Source organism: Sus scrofa, chromosome 18, assembly GCF_000003025.6.
Source record: "Sus scrofa isolate TJ Tabasco breed Duroc chromosome 18, Sscrofa11.1, whole genome shotgun sequence".
In the NCBI taxonomy this organism is placed as follows: domain Eukaryota; kingdom Metazoa; phylum Chordata; class Mammalia; order Artiodactyla; family Suidae; genus Sus; species Sus scrofa.
The window spans coordinates 40,602,404-40,624,389 of record NC_010460.4 but is presented as its reverse complement, the minus strand read 5'-3'; the positions used below and the strand labels follow the sequence as shown (position 1 = coordinate 40,624,389).

At 40.8% G+C, this 21,986-nt stretch overlaps 1 protein-coding gene across 2 annotated transcripts in view; it reads right to left on the bottom strand.

Annotated features, from left to right (window-relative positions):
- KBTBD2 (kelch repeat and BTB domain containing 2) overlaps positions 1–19,932 on the bottom strand; it is a 31,944-nt gene extending 12,012 nt beyond the window's left edge. Inside the window, exons 1-2 of one of the 2 annotated variants that reach the window (XM_021079001.1) lie at positions 19,638–19,932; positions 7,718–8,232 (exon numbers count right to left, since the gene is read on the bottom strand). In XM_021079001.1, coding sequence (XP_020934660.1) covers positions 7,718–7,887 — 170 coding nt within the window. In that variant the 5' untranslated portion in view covers positions 7,888–8,232; positions 19,638–19,932. Of the gene's footprint in view, positions 1–7,717; positions 8,237–19,637 lie in introns of those variants that run through there. The other variant, XM_013985724.2, reaches the window with a different exon arrangement.

The following is a 21,986-nucleotide window of genomic DNA, read 5'->3' as shown; positions in this document are numbered from 1 at the left end:
ATTACATGGGTGCCAGAACAAGACGAGAGAAAGCGCCAAAGAAAATATTTGAAGAGATAACAGCCAAAATCCTCCCTAACACTGGGGAAGGAATCACTCACTCAAATCCAGGAAGCACAATGAGCACCATATAAAATAAACCCAAGGAGGAACACCCAGAGACACATATTAATCAAAATGATCAAAATTAAAGACAAAGAGAAAACACTGAAAGCAACTAGGGAAAATAAGCTAATAACATACAAGGGAACACTGACAAGGTTATCGGCAGATTTTTTTTAGCAAAAACTCTGCAGGCCAGAAGGGAGTGGCATGATATACTTAAAAAAAATGAAAGAAAAACACCTCCAACCAAGATTACTCTACCCAGCAAGGCTCTCATTCAGATTTGAAGGAGAAATCAAGAGCTTTACAGATAAGCAAGAGCTAAGAGAATTCAGCACCACTAAACCAGCTTTACAACAAATACTAAAGAAACTTCTCTAGGTGGAAAAGAAAAGGCCACAACTAGAAATAAAAATATTACAAATGACAAGGCTCACCAGCAAAGGCATACATACAGTAAAGGCAGGAAATCATCCACACACAAATATGCTACCAAAACCAGAAATCATGAGAAGAGGAGGATACAAATGCAAGACACTGGAGATGCACTTGTAATTAAGAAAGCAACAATCTGAAACAATCCTCATGTGCACAGACTACTGTTACCAAAACTTCATGGTAACTGCAAACCAAATATCTACAATAGATACACACATATAAGAAAAAGTAATCCAAACACAACACTAAAGAAAGTCATCAAACCACTGGGGAAGAAAAGAGACTAACAAAAATCCAAAACAGTTAATAAATTGGCAACAATATATACATATCAATAATTACCTTAAATGTAGGTGGACTAAACTGACCCAACCCAAAGACAAAGAGGGGCTGAATGGATACAAAAGCAAGACCCATATATATGTTGTCTTCAAGAGATCCACTTCACTTCTACGGACACATACAAATTGAAAGCAAGAGGATGGAAGAAAATATTCCATGCAAACAGAAATCAAAAGAAAACCTGGAGTAGCAATACTCGTATTAGACAAAATAGACCTTAAAATAAAGAATATTATAAGAGACAAAAGATATTACATAATGATCAAAGGATCAACCCAAGAAGAAGATACAATTGTAAATATACACCAACCCAACAAAGGATCACTTCAATATATAAGGAAACTGCTAACAACCTTAAAAGGAGAAACTGACAATAACACAATAATAGTGGGGGACTTTAACACCCCACTTACAGCAATGGACAGATACCCAAACAAAAAATCAACAAGGAAACACGGGCTTTAAATGATGCATTAGACCAGATGGACTTAATAGATATTTATAAAACATTCCATCCCAAAGCAGCAGAACACACATTCTTCCAAAGTGAACACAGAACATTCTCAAGGATAGATCACATTCTGGGTCACAAATCAAGCCTTGGTATAAATTTAAGAAAAAATGAAATCACATCAAGTATCTTTCTGACAATGCTATATGACCAGAAATCAACAAGAAAAAAACCTGCAAAAAACAAACACATGGAAACTAAACAACCAATGGATCACTGAAGATATCAAAGAGGAAATTAAAAAATAAGTATAAGCAGGAGTTCCCGTCGTGGCGCAGTGGTTAATGAGTCCGACTAGGAACCATGAGATTGCAGGTTCGGTCCCTGCCCTTGCTCAGTGGGTTAAGGATCCGACGTTGCCGTGAGCTGTGGTGTAGGTTGCAGACGCGGCTCGGATCCCAAGTTGCTGTGGCTCAGGCATAGGCTGGTGGCTACAGCTCCGATTGGACCCCTAGCCTGGGAACCTCCATATTCCGTGGGCGCGGCCCAAGAAATAAAAAAGACAAAAAAATAAAATAAAATAAGTATAAGCAAATGATGAAGACACAACAATCCAAAACCTACAGGATGCAGCAAAAACAGTTCTTAGAGGGATGTTTATAGCAATACAAGTCTACCTCAGGAAACAAGAGAAAGTTCAAATAAACTACCTAACTTTACACCTAAAATAATTAGAGATAAGAGACAAAACCCAAAGTTAGCAGAAGGAAAGAAATCATAAACATCAGCAGAAATAAATGAAATAGAAACAAAACCACTGAAAAGATCAATGAAACTAAGAGCTGGTTCTTTGAAATGATCAACAAAGTTGATAAACCCTTAGCCACACTCATCAAGAAAATTAATAAAATTAGAAATGAAAAGGGAGAAGTTATAATGGATATCACAGAAATACAAAGGATCATAAGGGACTACTACAATCAACTACATGCCAATAAAATGGACAACCAAGAAGAAATGGACAAATTCTTAGAAAAGTACAACCTTCCAAGACTAAACCAAGACCAAATAGAAAAGATGAACAGTTCCCACTGTGGCTCAGTGGAAATGAATCTGACTAGTATCCATGTGGACACAGGTTCTCAATTCCTGGCCTTGTTCAGTAGGTTAAGGATCCGGTGTTGCTGTGAGCTGTGGTGTGCGTTGCAGATGTGGCTCAGATCTGGCATTGCTGTGGCTGTGGCGTAGGCCAGCAGCTGTAGCTCCAATTCAACCCCTAGCCTGGGAACCTCTGTGTGCCGTGGGTGTGGCCCTAAAAGACCCCCCCCCAAAAAGACGACAAAAAAAGATGAACAGACCAATCACACGTACTGAAATTGAAACTGATTAGAAAACTTCCAAGAAACAAAAATCCTGGACCAAATGGCTTCACAGGCGAATTCTATCAAACATTTAGAGAAGAGCTAACATCTATCCTTCTGAAACTATTCCAAAAAATCGCAGAGGAAGAAACACTCCTAAACTCATTCTATGAGGCCACTGTCACCCTGACAGCAAAACCAGACAAAGTTACCACAAAAAAAAAGGAAAATTACAGGCCAATATCACTGATGAACATAGATGCAAAAATCCTCAGCAAAATACTACCAACCTGAATCCAGCAATCATTAAAGGAATCATACATCATGATCAAGTGGGATTTATCTGAGGGATGCATGGAATTTTCAATATCCGCAAATCAATCAGTGTGATACACCACATTAACAAACAGAAGAATAAAAACCATATGATCCTCTCAACAGATGCAGAAAAAGCTTTTGACAAAAATCCAACACTCATTTCTGATAAAAAAAACAAAAACAAAACCCCATAAAAACTCTCCAGAAAGTGGGCATAGAGGGAACCTACCTCAATATAATAAAGGCCATATATGACAAACCCACAGCTAACATCATTCTCAATGGTGAAAAGCTGAAAGAATTCCTGCTAAGATGAGAAACAAGACAAGGATGTCCACTCTCACCACTACCATTCAACGTAGTTTTGAAATCCTAGCCACAGCAATCAAAGAAAGAGAAATAAAAGGAATATAAATTGTATAGAATAAAACTACCACTGTTTGCAGATGACATGACACTATACCTAGAAAATCCTAAAGACACTACCAGAAAACTATTAGAGCTTATTGATAAATTTGGTAAAGCTGCCAGATACAAAACTAACACACAGAAATTGACCACATTTCTATACACTAACAATGAAAGATCAGAAAGAGAAATTAGAGAAACAATCCCATTTACCATTGTATCAAAAAGAATAAAATACCTAGGAATAAACTTACCTAAAGAGACAAAAGACCTGTACTCTGAAAACTGATGAAAGAAAAAATGACACAGATGGAAAGATACACCATGCTCTTAGATTGGAAGAATCAATATTATCAAAATGACTATACTGCCCAAGGCCATCTACAGATTCAATGCAATCCCTATCAAATTACCAAAGACATTTTTCACAGAACTAGAACAAAATATTTTAAAGTTTGTTTGGAAGCACAAAAGACCCAGAATAGCCAAAGCCATCCCAAGAAAGAAAAACAGAGCTGGAGGAATCAGGGTTCCTGATTTCAGACTATACTACAAAGCTAGTCACCAAAACAGTATGGTACTGGCACAAAAACAGAAAAATAGACCGGTGGAATAGGATAGAAAGCCCAGAATTAAATCCACAGACCTACAGTCAACTAATCCATGACAAAGGAGACAAGAATATACAATGGAGAAGACAGTCCCTTCCCTGGGCAAACTAGACAGCTACATGTAAAAGAGTAAAATTAGAACACTCCCTAACACCATACACAAAAATAAACTCAAAATGGATTAAAAAGACCTAAACATATAAGACCAGATACTATAAAACTCCTAAAGGAAAACACAGGCCAAACACTCTCTGACATAAACCACAGAAATATCTTCTCAGGAGTTCCCGTCGTGGCGCAGTGGTTAACGAATCCGGCTAGGAACCATGAGGTTGCGGGTTCGGTCCCTGCCCTTGCTCAGTGGGTTAACGATCCGGCGTTGCCGGGAGCTGTGGTGTAGGTTGCAGACGCGGCTCGGATCCCGCGTTGCTGTGGCTCTGGCGTAGGCCGGCGGCTACAGCTCCGATTCAACCCCTAGCCTGGGAACCTCCATATGCCGCAGGAGCGGCCCAAGAAATAGCAACAACAACAACAACAAAAAAAAAAAAAAGAAAAGAAATATCTTCTCAGATTCACCTCCTAATGACAATAAAAAAAATAAACAAATGGGACTTAAAGTTTCTGCACAGCAAAGGAAACCCTAAACAAAACAAAAAGAGAATGCACACAATGGGAGAAAATATTTGCAAATGAAGCAACTGACAAGGGATTCATCTCCAAAATACATAAACACCTCCTGCAGTTCAATACCAAAAAAATCAACAACCCCATCAAAAACGGGCAGAAGATCTAAACAGACAATTCTCCAAAGAAGACATACAGAGGGCCAAAAAACACATGAAAAGATGTTCAACATCACTCATTAGAGAAATGCAAACCAAAACTACTATGAGGTACCACCTTACACCAGCCAGAAAAGTCTGCTAACAATAAATGTTGGAGAGGGTGTGGAAAAAAGGGAACCCTCTTAGACTAGCTGGGAATGTACTCTGGTGCAACCACTATGGAAAACAGTATGCAGATTCCTCAAAAAAATTAAAAATAGAATTGCCATTTGATCCAGCAATCCCATTCCTGGGCATCTATCCAGAGAAAATCATGAAAAGATACATGTACCCCAATGTTCAATGCACCACTATATACAATAGCCAAGACATGGAAGCAACCTAAATGTCCACTGACAGAGGAGTGGATAAAGAAGATGTGGTACATACACACAATGGGATATTACTCAGCCATAAAAAGGAATGAAATAATGGCATTTGTAGCAACATGGATGGATCTAGAAATTATCATGCTAAGTGCAGTTAATCAGACAGACACAAGCATCATATGCTATCATTTACACGTGCAATCTAAAAAAAAAGGATACAATGAACTTCTTTGCTGATCAGAAACTGACTCACAGACTTTGAAAAACTTATGGTTACCAAAGGAGATAGGTTCTGGGGAGTGGGATGGGCTAGGGGTTTGGGATGGAAATGTAGCAAAATTGTGTTGTGATTATGGTTGTACAACTATAAATATAATAAAATTCATTAAGTTAAAAAAAGTAAAAAAAAAAAAGATGACAATTCAAAAAACCAAAAAAAAGACAATTCAGAAAATACGTAGAAAAAAATTCTGCTTGAGTTTAAAAGTTACGCAAGATGATTGCTAAGGTTATTACCAGAAAAGTTTCTACTCTATGATTACAACTATCAATCTGAATATCCACAACTAAAGCATGAAGCTCTTGCCAGTAATAATCAATTTATAATTAATAGTCAGTAAAAAAGGAGAACTAATGGGCCCAGCTTTGACTGAATCTACAATCCTGAATTTCTAACACCATATATTAAGCCAACAGATCCAAGAGGAAAAAAAAAAGAAAAAGCCTGACCATCACAATCACAGGAAGTTCTTTTTTTGGCCACACTCACAGCATATGAAAGTTCCTGGCTAGGAACTGAACCAGTGCTTCAGCAGCACCCTGAGCTGCCTCAGAGACAAGGCCAGATCCTTAACCTGCTGTGCCACAGTGGGGACTCCCTGGGACACTTTTAAATATACAAACCCTGGGAGTTCCCTGGTGGCTCATCGGGTTAAGGATCTGGCATTGCCAATTCTGTAGCTCACATCTGATCCCTGCTATCAGAACTTCCATATGCCACAAGTGCAGCCAAAACAAACAACCACCACCAAAACCAAACCAAGCAAACAAAAAACACCCCCTCAAATAAAACTCTAACTCATACCCACTGAGTCATAATTTCTAGGTTTGAAATCTAAGAATCTCTATTTGTAGAAGCACAAAGAGATTCTGAGGATCCTCTAGAATCACGGTTTGTAAACATGCTAAGCTTTCCAAGAGAAGAAAATCAGTGTCTGAAACTGCATGAAAAATCCACAGCTGAATCTGCACAGCAAGGCAAATGACATTTGGGCCTTAGCTTCTATAATCACCACCACATGTGTGACACTGAGGAATGTGCAGTTTCTACACCTTCATGTAACTTAGCCTTGAAAAGTCAAGTTCTACCTACAGCTGCCACTGAAGAACAGCAAAATTAACTTTCATTGCTGATCTATGATCATGCCAAGAGTCGGACCAGGAATATACTGGTTCACATTTATTTCATCTGTATTCACCCTATCCCTTTCAAATATTAAGTAAAAATTCAACCTAAGGCAGAGACCAAATACAGGGATTTCTACACCTCAATTCTATTCCTCCCAAAAGAGAAACCTACCTTAAAAAGACGAAAGGTTGAGAAAGATCATAAAAATAAGTTAAGCTTTATTTAGTTGTAATCTTTTTTTTTGCTTTTTAGGGCAGCACCTGTTGCATATGGAAGTTCCCAGCCTAGGGATCAAAATTGGAGCTACAGCTACTGGCCTACGCCACAGCCACAGCCACACAAGATCCGAGCCACAGGTGCGACCTACACCACAGCTCACAGCAACACCAGATCCTTAACCCACTGAGCAAGGCCAGGGATCGATCTCACAACCTCATGGTTACTAACCGGATTTGTTTCCTCTGAGCCACTATGGGAACTCCTTTATTCATTTGTAATTAGCAAACAACTAAATCAGCTTCTAAATTCTGAGGCATAGAAAACAACGTTATTAATTATTAACTATTTATATCTGGTAAGGGGTACGGTAAGGCTAAAAGGATATCATAAATAGTAATAATAACCAAGAGTGAGAAAAGTAATTCATTTTTTGCCAAGAAAATGAAAGTTCTTAACATGTTTTAACAGTACCAGTTATCCTCTAAAAGTTATTATTAAACCTACTGTAACCCTTACATTTATAAAGACTGTTTCCTAAATTTAATATTTTAAAATCTTAAGAGTAAACGAAAATTATCCCATTTTCCTTTTTCTTTTAACGAAAAAACAGTATTCTGAATCTTTTTGTCTCCCCATCATTAAAACTACAGCTTAATTTCAACAAATTTCTTGTATTTAAATTTAAATTTTTGCAAAAAACTTTTGCCTGTCCCTTACTTACAGATAAATGCAAGGTGGTGATCTGGCAAGCACAGTATCACCCGCATAGAAAATTTAAGCAAAACATTAAGACACCTAATTTTTCAAATAGTTAAATGTTTAAAAAGAATTCATATTAAAAGATTAAAACAAGATAACATCCTGCACTTGAAATTACAACCTAATCAAGATTAAAGTACTTACCTAAAATAAGAACTACATGTTGCAAGAACCATCTTATGACAAGGGAATTCAGTGCCCTCAACAATTAACACTATGTCAGTAAACAACTGCTGTTCATAAAACAGTTTTAACTGTTCCAACAAGGACACAGCATATTCAGTATTGATCTGCTTCTCGTCTTGAGTGGACATGACTGCATTCCATTAATATCTCCCCGAACAGATTAGAAAAGTCAGTTTCACTGATGAAAGGTCAAGTGAATGCTTCAGAAATAAAGAAAGGAGCAACTCTGCTTGCTGTTATCTGCAGCATTCAGAACCAAGACTGGCACATTCACTAATGAGTAGTATCTTGTTATAGGCTTAGAATCACGACTAGGTCATCCTGTGTTAATTAGGTTCTTCAGAATTTTTCAACACAGTCTGCAGATATCTTGCTCAAATTTGCAATTGCTGTGCAGCTCATGAGTAAAAGAGAATAACACATGAGGTAGATTTTGTGGTAACATCCTACATTCTGTAGATCCTCTGGAGTAACTGAAAAGAAAAGAAAGTTAAGTTAGAGTATTTAGGCCAGAACATTTTTAGAATGCAACATTTAAAATGACAGTCTTAAATATGAATTATATTTACTTGGAGTTCAACTTCAGACATTATTATAAAAATGAAACATGAGAAAAAGGACATTTTAAAAATCTATTAGATTTAAAATAAAAAACAGACTGAAGAAATTAACATTAGTAGTTTTAAGTTAGCCTTTGCCTTCTATGCAAAATATAAACATTCTAGAAAGTAGGGAGCACATTTATAAATAAGTAAGAAGCTTATTTATAAATAAGCACACATTTATAAATTTTATAAAATTTAAAAAAATAATTTAAATAATTTACTACCAAAGCTGCATCTCCTACATAACTTGCTGTGGCAAGACATGGCTGTAATTTAAGAGGAGAAAACTCTTTTGGAAAGAGATGGTCATTTTGGGAATGTAATTTAAATTTAGTCGCACAGGTCTTATATTTAAATTACTTAACCTATATTGATAAACAAATTCAACTTTTTTATTTCCAAAGTACAAACTATATATATTTGGGGGGCAGGCTGTGCCCGCAGCATACAGAAGTTTCAGGGCCAGGGACTGAACCACACCACAGCTACAACCCAAGCCACAGCAGTGACAATGCTGGATCCTTAATCCACTGTGCCACCAGGGAACTCCCTAAACTACATATATCTATCTTTTTAAGGTATATATAAAATGTGTGTGTGTGTGTGTATATATATATATTTTTTTTAAGGGCTGCACCTGTGGCACATGGAGGTTCCCAGGCTGGGGGTCAAATTGGCCTATACTGTGGCCTATACAGCCACAGTAACACCAGATCCTTAACCCACTGAGCGAGGACAGGGATGGAACCTGCGTCCTCATGGATACTAGTCAGATTCGTTTCCGCTGAGCCACGATGGGAACTCCTAAACTATATTTTTAAAATTTGCAGTTCAAAGGAAGTAAATGAAATATATATATATATATTTTTGGAGTTCCTGTCGTGGCTCAGTGGTTAATGAATCCGACTAGGAACCATGAGGTGCGGGTTCCATCCCTGGCCTTGCTCAGTGGGTTAAGGATCCAGCGTTGCCGTGAGCTGTGGTGTAGGTTGCAGACACGGCTCGGATCCCGCGTTGCTGTGGCTCTGGTGTAGGCCGGTGGCTACGGCTCTGATTAGACCCCTAACCTGGGAATCTCCACATGCCGCAGAATCGGCCCTAGAAAAAGGCAAAAAGACAAAAAAAAAAAAAAAAAGAAAAAAAAGAAATATCTTTTTGTACAATGGTTCCTTCCTTGAAATCTTTATAAGAACATACAATTTTACTGAAAAAACATAAACATAAAACATGAATAAAATAGATGTATTCCTACATGGAAGATTTCATATTATACAAATAAGAATGTCCTCAAAATGTTTAAATTTAATAATACAAATCCAATTTGCAGAAGATTCATCTCAAAGAATTCACAACAACTGCCAAGATATTTGAGGGAAAGAAAGGGGAAGTTTCCCCCCAGATTCTTATCAAATATTAAAATGTATTACAAATTTACAATAAACTCAAGTAAACAAAAATAAGTAAATGCAATAAATAAGTAAATACAATACACTCAAGTGAAAAAAATAAGACATTAGATGTGATAAACAAGGCATTTCAAATTAGAAGAATGGCTTATTTTTTTTCACTTTTTAAAGTTTTATTGAAGTATAGTTGATTTACAATGTTGTGATTTCTGCTGCACAGCAAAGTGACTCAGTTATACATGTGTACACATCCATTCTCTTTCAGATTCTTTTCCCACAGATTACCACAAAAGACTGGTTTATTTCAATAAATAATGTTGGTACAATTGTTACCCACTTGAAAGAAAAAAAAAAACACCTAGGCTTCAGTGATACTGCATACCATTCATCAAAAGAAATTCCAGCTAGTTTAAGTTTAAAATGTTATTTGGAAATCAGTATTTACAAATCAGTATTTACAACATGTAACAAAGGAATTATAAATCAGTGAGGGGTGGGGAGAATATAGAATGCTAGTAATTGTTAGTTAAAAACTATCACCTATTTTCTAATTCGATGACTCTCAGTTCCGTAATTAGAAAGTCAAGTGTTGTCAACATGAAACCTATAAATATATTTGACTATCACAAGAACCACCAACACTTTTTCTCACAAAAACATCATCCATATATCAAAAAGAAAGTCACACTGAACTTCCTGCCATACTATACTATTACATGAACTGCTAACTTGATACAGACTGTCAAATCTCCAGCCAAATAACTAAAAGGAAGTAGCTAACAGGTGCAAAGGAGGAGACTTTGGGTCATTTAAAGTGACTCTGCTCCTCCAGATCTGAAAGTTACACTATAAATCTATATTTACCACTATAATCTCCAAGGCTAATAATATCTAAAATCACTGGCTATTATCACAAATTAACAAGGTGGCAAAGCCCGGTGTTAGTGAGGGTGTGGGAAAAGGAGCATTCTTACATAGCAGGGTAAGTCAATACATACCTACGAGCTTTAATCAAGAGCTTTAATCAAAACTCTTGGAGCCAGCTATGTTCTGGAATTTAGAATTTTTCAGACTTTAAAGAGGTAATGTGGTACATATGTCATAAATTACAAAACTCTTAAAAAAGTCTGGGGCAGGACCCCATAATTGAATTCGCTGAAGGAACTATGAACAGTGTGAAAAAAATATGAACTATGTATAAAGTTCCTCTCATGGCCTGGCAAGTTAAGAACCAACATAGTGTTGGTGACTGTGGGTTGAATCTCTGGCCCTGTTGCAAGCTACAGTATAAGTCACAGATGCGGCTGGGATCTAGAGTTGTCGGGGTCAAGGCACAGGCCTCAGCTGCAGCTCCGATTTGACCCCTAGTCGGGGAACTTCCATATGCTTCAGGTGTGGACATTAAAAAAAAAAAGGAAAAACAATACTATGTATAGTCTCATGTTACTTCAGGTCAGATTTGCAAAAAAAAAAAAAAATTTTTTTTACTTGATTTTAAGAACTTTCTCAATTTCAGAATTTTAAGTGAAGTATATAGATGAGGTATTATTTGATACTGTAAATGCTTAATACCTCATTCTATCAATTCTACCTCTAAATTATTTTACAGAAATGCATGTATTAATAGACCGAAAGTCCTACCCCCAGCTGTAGACCCAAAATCATCCCCATCCATATTTAAACCAGGTGACAGGAACTGGCAGCCAGGGCCAGGATAGATTTAGATCACACTGCTAGACTCCAGAATTCCTTGCAGGCTAACTGTACAGACTCACTCTGGTCACTTATTTAACCTTATACTATGACCTGATTTTTCTTTATTCTTTTTTTTTTGTCCTTTTGCTATTTCTTTGGGCCGCTCCCACGGCGTATGGAGGGTCTCAGGCTAGGGGTCTTATTGGAGCTGTAGCCCCCAGCCTACGCCAGAGCCACAGCAACAGGGGATCCGAGCCACGTCTGCAACCTACACCACAGCTCCCGGCAACGCCGGATCGTTAACCCACTGAGCAAGGGCAGGGACCAAACCCGCAACCTCAGGGATCCTACTCGGATTCATTAACCACTGCGTCACGACGGGAACTCCCTGATTTTTCTGCAGTGACTTTTTTGAGCTCTTTTGGGGGGTTATGTCTAAGTTCTACTAGATTTGATTTCTTTGTAATATATGCACGAAACTGTATTAAAACAATCTAGTCTGGGAGTTCCCATTGTGGCTCAATGGGTTACAAACCCAACTAGTATTCATGAAGACACAGGTTCGATCCCTGGTCTTGCTCAGTGGAATAAGGATCTGGTGTTGCCGTGAGCTGTGTTGTAGGCAGCTGCAGCTCCAGTTTGGCCCCTAACCTGGGAACTTCCATATTCTGCGAGTGCAGCCCTAAAAAGCAAACAAACAAAAAACCAATCTGGTCTGCTTTTACAAAATTACACAGTGAGCCACCTTCATGTAATCTTCATTGTCTCTGTTTTATACACTGCTATTCCCACCTGTTCCTTTGTAATGTGGAGTACATTTTCTTCCTGATAAAGTTAATTTTTATTTCAGCTATCTTAATATTAAAATAGGCAGAAAAAGTAAGTCATTCAGATATCTTAAGTACACTTAATTTAAATAGATCTGTATCTAGTACAATTCAAAATAAAATTCAGCGTTGTTTCTCTGGGAAGATAAGACTTCAAAATGTACTAGCTCAAAATGTGAAAGGTGGCAAAATTTAAAATGATCAACCAATGCCTGTAACACATTTTCTTTAACATTCTTTCTCTCCTAAAAACAAATTTTGAAATCAATATCCTAATACTGAAACATTTCACAAAGCCTGTACTGTATTACTTAATAACCAATAATTTGACGCATTTTATAAATTTTCCCTTTTTAATTAATATATTGTATCATGTATCATTCTGTATTGCATCTAAAATTAGCTCCAGGAGTTCCCCCTTGTGGCTCAGTGGTAACAACCTGACTAGTATCCATGATCCCTGGCCCTGCCCAGTGGGTTAAGGATCCAGCGTTGCCGTGACCTGCAGCGTAGGTTGCAGACACAGCTCGCATCCCAGGTGGCTGTGGCTATGGCTGGCAGGTGTATCTCTGATTAGACCCTAGCCTGGGAATTTCCATATGCCTTAGGTGTGGCCCTAAAAAAGAAAAAATAATAATAAAACTAGCTCCAAAAATTCAAACTCCCTAATGTCTGTAGAAGTTAACATCCTCAGACTTAATAATTCTAAGGTATCAATGGCACTGTTTACTTAATTTTCTATTATAAATTAATGGCTACTTAAATTTAATTCAACAAATATTTGAATATTTACTACGTGCTGGTCATTGTACTCTAAGTGCTAAGACAGAGAGTTGCCAAGCACTAGAGCTCCAGTACACCAAGTGCATTTACTCTTACTATAGACTACAACCAAAAGCATAACTGTCATTTAAAAACGGTATTTTTATTTTTATTTTATTTTTTGTCTTTTTGCCTTTTCTAGGGCCACTCCCTCGGCATATGGAGATTCCCAGGCTAGGGGTCTAGTCGGAGCTGTAGCCACTGGCCTATGCCAGAGCCACAACTATGCAGGATCCGAGATGAGGCTGCAACCTACACCACAGCTCACAGCAACGCTGGATCCTTAACCCACTGAGCAAGGCCAGGGATCGAACGGTTCCTAGTTGGATTTGTTAACCACTGCGCCACGACAGGAACTCCTAAAAATGGTATTTTTAAAACCAATTATTCTAAACAAATTCAAAAGCAGAAAGAGGCACATGAGTGAAATATGTTTTGATCTTTCACTTCCAAACTTTTGACAGAAGCATAACACAAGGAACTTCACTCTTTACTATAAGAACAAATGCAGCACAAGTAAATTGAGCAAAAAAAGGCAGTTGATGCTTGTCCCCAATGCTAACAGTTGCAAAGGAAGTAAAAATTTTTATGCTTTAAAGTTGAGTTAGGAGTTCCTGTGGCTCAGTGGTTAACGAATCCGACTAGGAACCATGAGGTTGCAGGTTCGATCCCTGGCAGAGCTCACCATTGCCATGAGCTGTGGTGTAGGTTGCAGACGTAGCTCGGATCTGGCGTGGCTGTGGTGTAGGCCAGCGGCTACAGCTCTGATTCACCTCCTAGCCTAGGAACCTCCATATGCCGAGGGTGCGGCCTAGAAAAAACAAAAATAAAGAAAGAAAGAAATCAAGTTGAGTTAAATATAATTCTTGAAGTTCCCATGGTGGCTCAGCAGTAATGACCCAACCAATATCCATGAGGTCGTGGATTCCATCCCTGGCCTTGCTCAGTGGGTTAAGGATCTGAAGTTGCCATAAGCTGCAGCATAGCTTGCAGATGGAGCTTGGATCTGTCTGGCCTTGCTGTGGCTGTGGTGTAGGCCATTGGCTGTGGCTCCAATTCAACTCCTAGCCTGGGAACCTCTATATGCCACAGGTGTGGCCCTAAAAAGACCAAAAAAAAGATCACGAGGGAATTCTCTGGTGGCACAGCAGGTTGAGGATCCTATGTGTCACTGCAGCAGCTCAGGTCGCTGCTGTGGCCAGGGCTTGATCCCTGGACTGGGAACTTCCACATGCCATGGGTGCAGCCAAAAAAAAGGGAAAGAAAAAGATCACGAGGATTAAATCAGTCAGCAATTCAACAATATATACAATTCTACCTAAAAATATGAAATACCTCTTAGGGAAAACTATTTCAATAGTTTTTCTTTGTTTGAATAGTCAATGCTCAACTATAAATTTTCACAGAGCTAACCTGCTTTTCATTTTCATCATAAAATAAAAAATGTAGAAAAATTCAACTTTCGAATTACTTGTAGAGTTGACCCTTGAACAACATGAGTTTGAACTAGACAGGTCCAATATTTTCGATGATAAATACCATAGCACTATATGATCTGCAGTTGACTGAATCCATGAATGAGGAACTGTGGATATGGAGGCACTGCAAATTTAGAGGACTATAAGATACACGCAGATTTTCTAGCCTTGGGAGGGTTGGTGCCCCAACACCTTCGTTGTCCAAGGGTGAGCTATACTGCAGAAGCTGGTTGTCTGAAAACCTCACTTCTCTTTCCTGTAAAATAGCAGTATTCAAGTTCTTGTCGTGGCTTAGCGGTTAATAAACCTGACTAGTATCCATGAGGACTCGGGTTTGATCCCTGGCCTCACTCAGTATGTCAAGGGTCTGGCCTTGCCATGAGTTGTGCTACAGGCCACAGACATGGCTTGGGATCTGGTGTGGCTGTGGCTGTGGTGTAGGTTCAGATGTGGCTTGGATCTGGCATTGCTTTGGCTGTGTCATAGGCTGACACAGCTCCGATTTGACCCCTAGCCTGGGAACCCTCATATGCCTCAGGTGCAGCCCTAAAAAGCAAAAAAAAAAAAAAAAAAAATCATTGTTTTCTCTTTTTATGGCCATACCTGAGGCATGTGAAAGTTCCCAGTCCAGGCATCGAATCAGAGCTGCAAGTGCCAGCCCATGTCACAACCACTGCAACACCAAATCCAAGCCTCATCTTCGACCCATACTTCAGCCTGCAATCCCAGATCGCTTAACCCACTGAGTGAGGCCAGGGCTCAAACGTGTATATATCCTCACAGAGACAACGTCAGGTCTTCAACCCACTGAGCCACAACAGGAACTCCACAAGTTATACCTTAGTAACTGAGGTGATGCTGCATCTTCCAGTGCTAAAAATGTCAATACAGAAGATAGACAACTTTTGTTGGAATGAATTCAAGGCATTTTGTTCTTTTTTTTTGTTGCTGTTGTTGTTGTTGTTGCTATTTCTTGGGCCGCTCCCTCGGCATATGGAGGTTCCCAGGCGAGGGGTCGAATCAGAGCTGTAGCCACCGGCCTACACCAGAGCCACAGCAACGCGGGATCCGAGCCGCGTCTGCAACCTACACCACAGCTCACGGCAACGCCGGATCATTAACCCACTGAGCAAGGGCAGGGACCGAACCCGCAACCTCATGGTTCCTAGCCGGATTCGTTAACCACTGCGCCACGACGGGAACTCCTCAAGGCATTTTGAATGTCAAGTATTGCCAAAAAATTAAGAGCATGAACTGTGGAGCCAAATTACTTGGGTCGAATGCCCAATTTTGCAACTTAGTGATTTTTTTTTTCATAAGTTATTTACTTTCTGTGTTGTAGGATGCTTATCTGTGAAATGGGGGACAAAAAATACAACTCTTCTCAATAGATTAGGATTAAATAAGATTTGTGGTTGCTGTTTTTTAGCTGCACCCATGGCATAAGGAAATTCCCGGGCTAGGGATTGAACCCAAACTATAGCAGTAACAATGCCAGCTCCTTAACCTGCTGAGCCACCAGGGAACTCTAGGACTAAATGAGTTCTATGAAGAACTTGGAACAGTAACTGACACATAGCACTACATAAATATTTGCAATTTTTTTTCACCCCACTCACCGGTCAAGCTTTTTGCAACACTTTCTGAACTTTTTGAATCGTCACACCTATATAGGTCTAAGGGTCCCAATTACAAGGTTTCAGCACTGAAAAACAGTTCTCTTTTCACCCTAGGTGAGTGGCTAAGTGGTATTTTAGATTAAAAAAAAATTTATTCAAAGATTTTAGGGAGGATTTTGATGGTACAAATCATGAACCAAACTAGTTCAACAGAGACCAATCGTGAGAAGACTGATGTCTGTACAGAAAAACTAAATGATAGCCAGGAAGGCACCAGTCATAAAACAAGCCTTTCTTCATTTCAATGAGAAGACAGGTTTCTCCTTATGGAGGACAAAATACTGGTGCCAGAAATAGTTAGCTTTCAAGTTATCAAAACAACCTTTGACAGTTGAGAATGTTTGGAAGACCACTTAATCTTTAGATTGATTGTCAACCACTACACAAATAGAATTTTTTGGAGTTGTGACAAACATCAATGAAAAAGCAAATATCTTGCCTTTTGAAGAATGTATCAAGTTTGATAAACTTCAGTTTAGCTTCCTCTAATCAAATTCAGGGCTTAGGTCTATTCCCCTGTGCTCTCCTTTCCAATCATACTGAAAAGACAACACGGTTCCATCAAGTTAATTATGCTCAGTACCCTAAGTAAATTCAGGTCATCTGTAGTACATTATGATTAATAAGTTATCTCACTTTTAAAAAATTAAACAAGACCATAAAGGAGACACCATCTGTGACAGAATAATTACATGAGAGTAGTATGTCCTTTTATTTTGGATATCACTTTTCTTTTTTCCTCTCAGCTCTGAACAGACTTAAGAAAGCTGGAGAAATACAGACTGAAGCAAAAGTTTTCCAATGGGATTTTCTTTACCACCAAATCAATGATTTTTTTAAAATACCACTGCAGAAGAAAATATTTCACAGATATTAAACATACTCATGAGGTCATTAAGAGCTTAGCCACTTAACAATGATTGACAACGGAAATTTCTTTAAAAAAAAAAAAAAAAAAGTAGGAGTTCCCGTCGTGGTGCAGTGGTTAACGAATCCGACTAGGAACCATGAGGTTGCGGGTTCGGTCCCTGCCCTTGCTCAGTGGGTTAACGATCTGGCGTTGCCGTGAGCTGTGGTGTAGGTTGCAGACGCGGCTCGGATCCCGAGTTGCTGTGGCTCTGGCGTAGGCCGGTGGCTACAGTGGCTACAGCTCCGATTCGACCCCTCGCCTGGGAACCTCCATATGCCGAGGGAGCGGCCCAAGAAATAGCAACAACAACAACAACAAAAAAAAAGACAAAAGACAAAAAAAAAAAAAAAAAAAGGTAAACTGAGGAATACTTAGAATCTGTTGCCTATGATGGAACTCACTACATATCACCACTTGTTAGAGGTATGGGTGTGGAGCTGAGGAAAAAAAGAGAATTTAAAAAAGCTTGTTTCATTAAATGGTTATATTTTCTCCAAATCTCCTACAATAATCCCTTCTTCTCACACAGAGGAATCCAGATACTGACAATTCTTGGCAAGAGAACCAGGAGTAATCTTCATATATTTAAAAAGTTACTTGAATTAGTTACTTATAGTACTGAGTTATTTAAATATCATCTGCTCTATTCAAACTCCACAAAATTGAAAATGATAATACTAACATATAATGAAGGATTTTGACGTTTTCATTCATATTTTTTATGACAGCAAAACCAATCCTTTTTCCTGGTTGTAGGAATGTGGGCAAGGAGAAAAACAATTATTTTCTAAATAAATAAGTAAAATCTTTGAGAATACCTTTTGGCTTTTAAGACTGCATTCAAGCTTCCATGGATTTACCATCCACGTTAAACCTATTTACAATGTTTGCATTTAATGAATTATTCTCACCCATCTCCTTAAAGGCCGTGTGAATAACCAAAGTTAACCGCATTTATGGTAATGCTTATTGCCAGAGCAAAAAAGAGAAAACTGATAGCATCCTACAAAACTGGCTGTAGAGAAAATAGCACTATGTGGAAAAGCATAAACTATAAAGCATGCTCAACCGAAGTGCCATTGTCCTGCAGTGTTTACTGAGGACAACCACCTCTGGAGAATTTCAGGGCCCAAACTAAAGGGGCTTCAATGAGCACTAGACCAACAAAAGATTAAAGTGAACTAAGCTGAACATCAGCAAAATTTCACATCATCAAGACTAGCAAACAACTGACTGGTTTGACTTTTTCGATTTTCTTTCCGTCACAAACAGCCCTTCTGAAAAAAAGGTTAGGAAGAAAGCCGTTACCAAAGCTTAACCAAAATAAGTCACACACAGTTGCGATAGCTGAAGTCCATACCACTAAAACACAGGCAAAAATTCACAACACGGAGAGAAGGAAGAAGGAAAAAAAAAACAAAAACAAAAAAACGCACTGTTAATTAATTGCTTCAAAAGGAAATATAATTTTAACCAGGCCACACTGCCGATAGGTTGTCTGCGAATGCCAGAACGCTCAGGGAGCCAGACGTACAGATTCATGTATCAACAACACGTGACCAGAGCTGTACCGTACCCTACGTTTTTCTAAGGCTGATATGGTAGACAGATACTTCACACACACATACACTTTCAGAGTTAATTTTCCACTTTAAACTGTTTTTCTAGTTTCACTTGTGGGGGCCATCGTGGCATCGGACAATTCTAGAAATCTGCAGACTGTACATTCCTTTCCCTTTGAGGTACCCAAGAGAGAGAGTAGGTTAATAAACCAGGGGAAAAAAAAAAAACAAAACCAAACCTGTTAACTCGAAATAACTACATCAAACTAACGGATACTCTTCTACTCCAAGGTTTCTCAATTCATAGGGAGACAGGGTGGTCGAGTTCAAATAAGTTAGGGATTTCACAGTCTAAAGTAAACACGCACACAATTTTCCGTTTCAAAGGGCAGATTCTGCCGTCTTTTAAAAATCACGAGCAGATCACAATGGGACCTCTGTTAATCTAAACATCTCCTGGCTACTTCAGATGTACCGGGAAAGAAAAACATGCGAGCGAAGGGCTTGCCCTCCTTCTGCCCACCGTCTCGCGAAGATGTCGCGAGTCGTTAAGGGAAACAGCTTGATTTGGGCCAGCGCGGGCGCCAGCCGGGGCCAGGGCGCCGCCCGGGAGACCCGCGGCCGGAAACGCCCCCGCGAGCGGCGCACCGGCCGGACGCCGGGCCGCAGAGGGGCCGCCGCGGGGTGGGGAGCAAGGCGCCGACCGCCCGCGCCCCTCCCCCGCCCGTGGCGGAAGCGTCTCGGGTTTGAAAGATGCCGCCGCCGCCGCCGCCCCCCGCCCGGCGAGCCACAAAGAGCCGAGCCCCCTCCCGCCGCGGCCCTCCTCCCCCAGTTCCTCCACAGGTCGTCCCCGGCTCCCCCCCCCCCGGCCCAGCACTGACGACGCCTGCTCACCCGAGTCCCTCTGTCCCGAGGGTTAGGATCCGGTGCGGCTGGCGGCCCCGAAGACACTGGGCCCCTGGGGCGCGGCGGCGGGGGCGTGGCCCTCCCGCGGCGTCCAGGGCCGGGGTCTCGCCTCCCGCCTAGGAAGGCTGGCGCCGCCGCCTTCTCTTCCTTCCGGTTTCCCTCGCGCCCTCCCTCGGCAGGTCCGTCCCGAGCGGAAAGCAGCGTCCTCTCTAGGCGCCGCCGCACGCTCCCCAGGGCCCGACCACCGCCAAACTCCTCCCCCGGGAGCCGCGCCGCCCGCACCGCCTCGTCAGCCCCGGGGCCGCGAGACGCCCGGCTCGCCGCTCCTGCCCCGCCCCTGCGGCGCGCTCTCGCTCCCCTTGGCGGGCCCCTTCCGAGGCCCGGGAACGCGCGGACAGCGGACTGTGGGCCAGCCTTTGCCAAGTCTCCTTTTCCGCCGCCCGCGCGCGCCTAGCAGCACAAACGTCAGTTTTGCAGTTTCCCGGGTTCTGGAGACGCCCCCCGCCCCCCCAACGCCGCCCCGCCCTTTTCCTTTGCTGAATCCCACCGGAAAGCCAAAACAATTGGGTCCGCGCAGGCGCGAGAAGGAAGCGGAAAGAGCAGGAAGGGCGGGGGAGGCGCGAAATGACGGGGAAATGCTTTTGAAGGGGTTTCCCGGGGAAGGTCAGCGGAGAGCCCGCGGAGAGCGCGTGCGCGGCCGAGGGGTCGCCCGTGAGACCCGCCGGCCTGGGGCGCAAGGGGGGCGGGGGTTCGGGCGGTGGAGGGTTCTGGGGTGCTACGCTGGCGAAGAGAGGCCCGATAAATTGAGTGCTAGGAACTACAGACAGCTTTATGCCTGTTTTTCCCCCTTGAAATATAGAAATTTGCAGGCTGGGTGAGAGAGTGAGAATGAGGAGCACTGAAAAACATCAGACCATGAAAGAAAGAGAAATTGGGCGGCTGGCTAAGTAGGCTTTGTCTCCTAAGCCCCTAATCTCCAAAACAGGCCCTCCACTTTGCAGAGCATGTTCCGTTTTCCTGATCGAAGCAAGAGAGGCTTCACGTCCTGGTTTCAAGGCCAAGGAAAAGCAAAACAACACCCCAAAGGGCCTGCAGCCCTGGGGAGGGAACCGTTGGCCTGCGGAGGGGAGGCTCTGAACGCCAGAGAGTTTGTGCTGCAATGCAGCGGCTACCTGCTCTCCAAACCCGAGCCTTCAGCTTCACATGTGAGATCTTTGCAGTAGCCGAACGCTGTGGTCTCCACTTGGTACTGCTAGCAGGCAGAAAGTTGTAGATTTACTCTCTCTTTTGATAGAAGTTATTCGTGGATCAAAGTTGTCAGAAATGGCCGCATAGGCTTCATCCTCCCTCCTAACTTCCACTCTTGGCACAAGCCCAATCTGGTGAATGTACATGACTAATTATAAACGAAGTGCATATGTGTTACTGAAGAGATTCTTTAAGCTAGACTAAATCAACTGAATACACACCAAAATGTGTGTATCTGGGACTACTGATAAGGATTTTGCAGTAGAGTCTAGAAACCAGCTCAATTTAACAAATCTTTATTGAGTGTCCAGTATGCTTTTACTCTGCTTCGTCTGATTAAATGTTTAAGTCTTTTGATATTTAACAACAAAGAAGCCATACAAGAGATTCAGTCATCCATTTAACAAACACTTGAGCACCTACTCTGTGCCAGAGTGGATCCTGGAGATGCAAAGCCTAAACAAAGAAGGCAGAAACAAATAATATAGTAAGAGTGTGTTTTGTTCTGTAGAGACGAGAGCTATTTAGGATTTTGATAAGATTTTAGAAAAATGACTGTGAAGTGCGGTAGATACTGGACTGAGTGTGGGGATACTTTTAGGAAGCTGTAACAAATAGTCCAGACAGATAGAGCAGGAGTCCAAACTAATGTAGTGGCAGTAGGGATAGTGAAGCAGAGATGGATTTGAAACTAGCTACATATAATAAACAATACTTGATTAAGAGAATGAGGGAAAATAGAAGTGAAGGACGACTCAGTTTTCCAGTTAGGGTAATTAGATAGTAGTATCAGTAACTATACAGAGAGTAGCTAATTTAAGGATGAAAGAGAGTACTAAAAGTTGTCATTTTACTAGTTGTCCAGTTAGGAATACATTTGGCTGCAAATAAAAAAGATTCTATTGCAGTGGTCTCTTTGGTCATCTCTCTGCAGCGGTTAGTTATCCTTGGTTCAACAACTCAAGAACAGCAGAGCCACAATTTCTGTGTTTCTTGACATTCCTCTCATGGTTGCAAGATGGTTGCAGCAATTTCAGCCTTTACACTGTTGTTCGAGGCAGGAAGATAGGAAAAGGAGTGGCTTCAGCC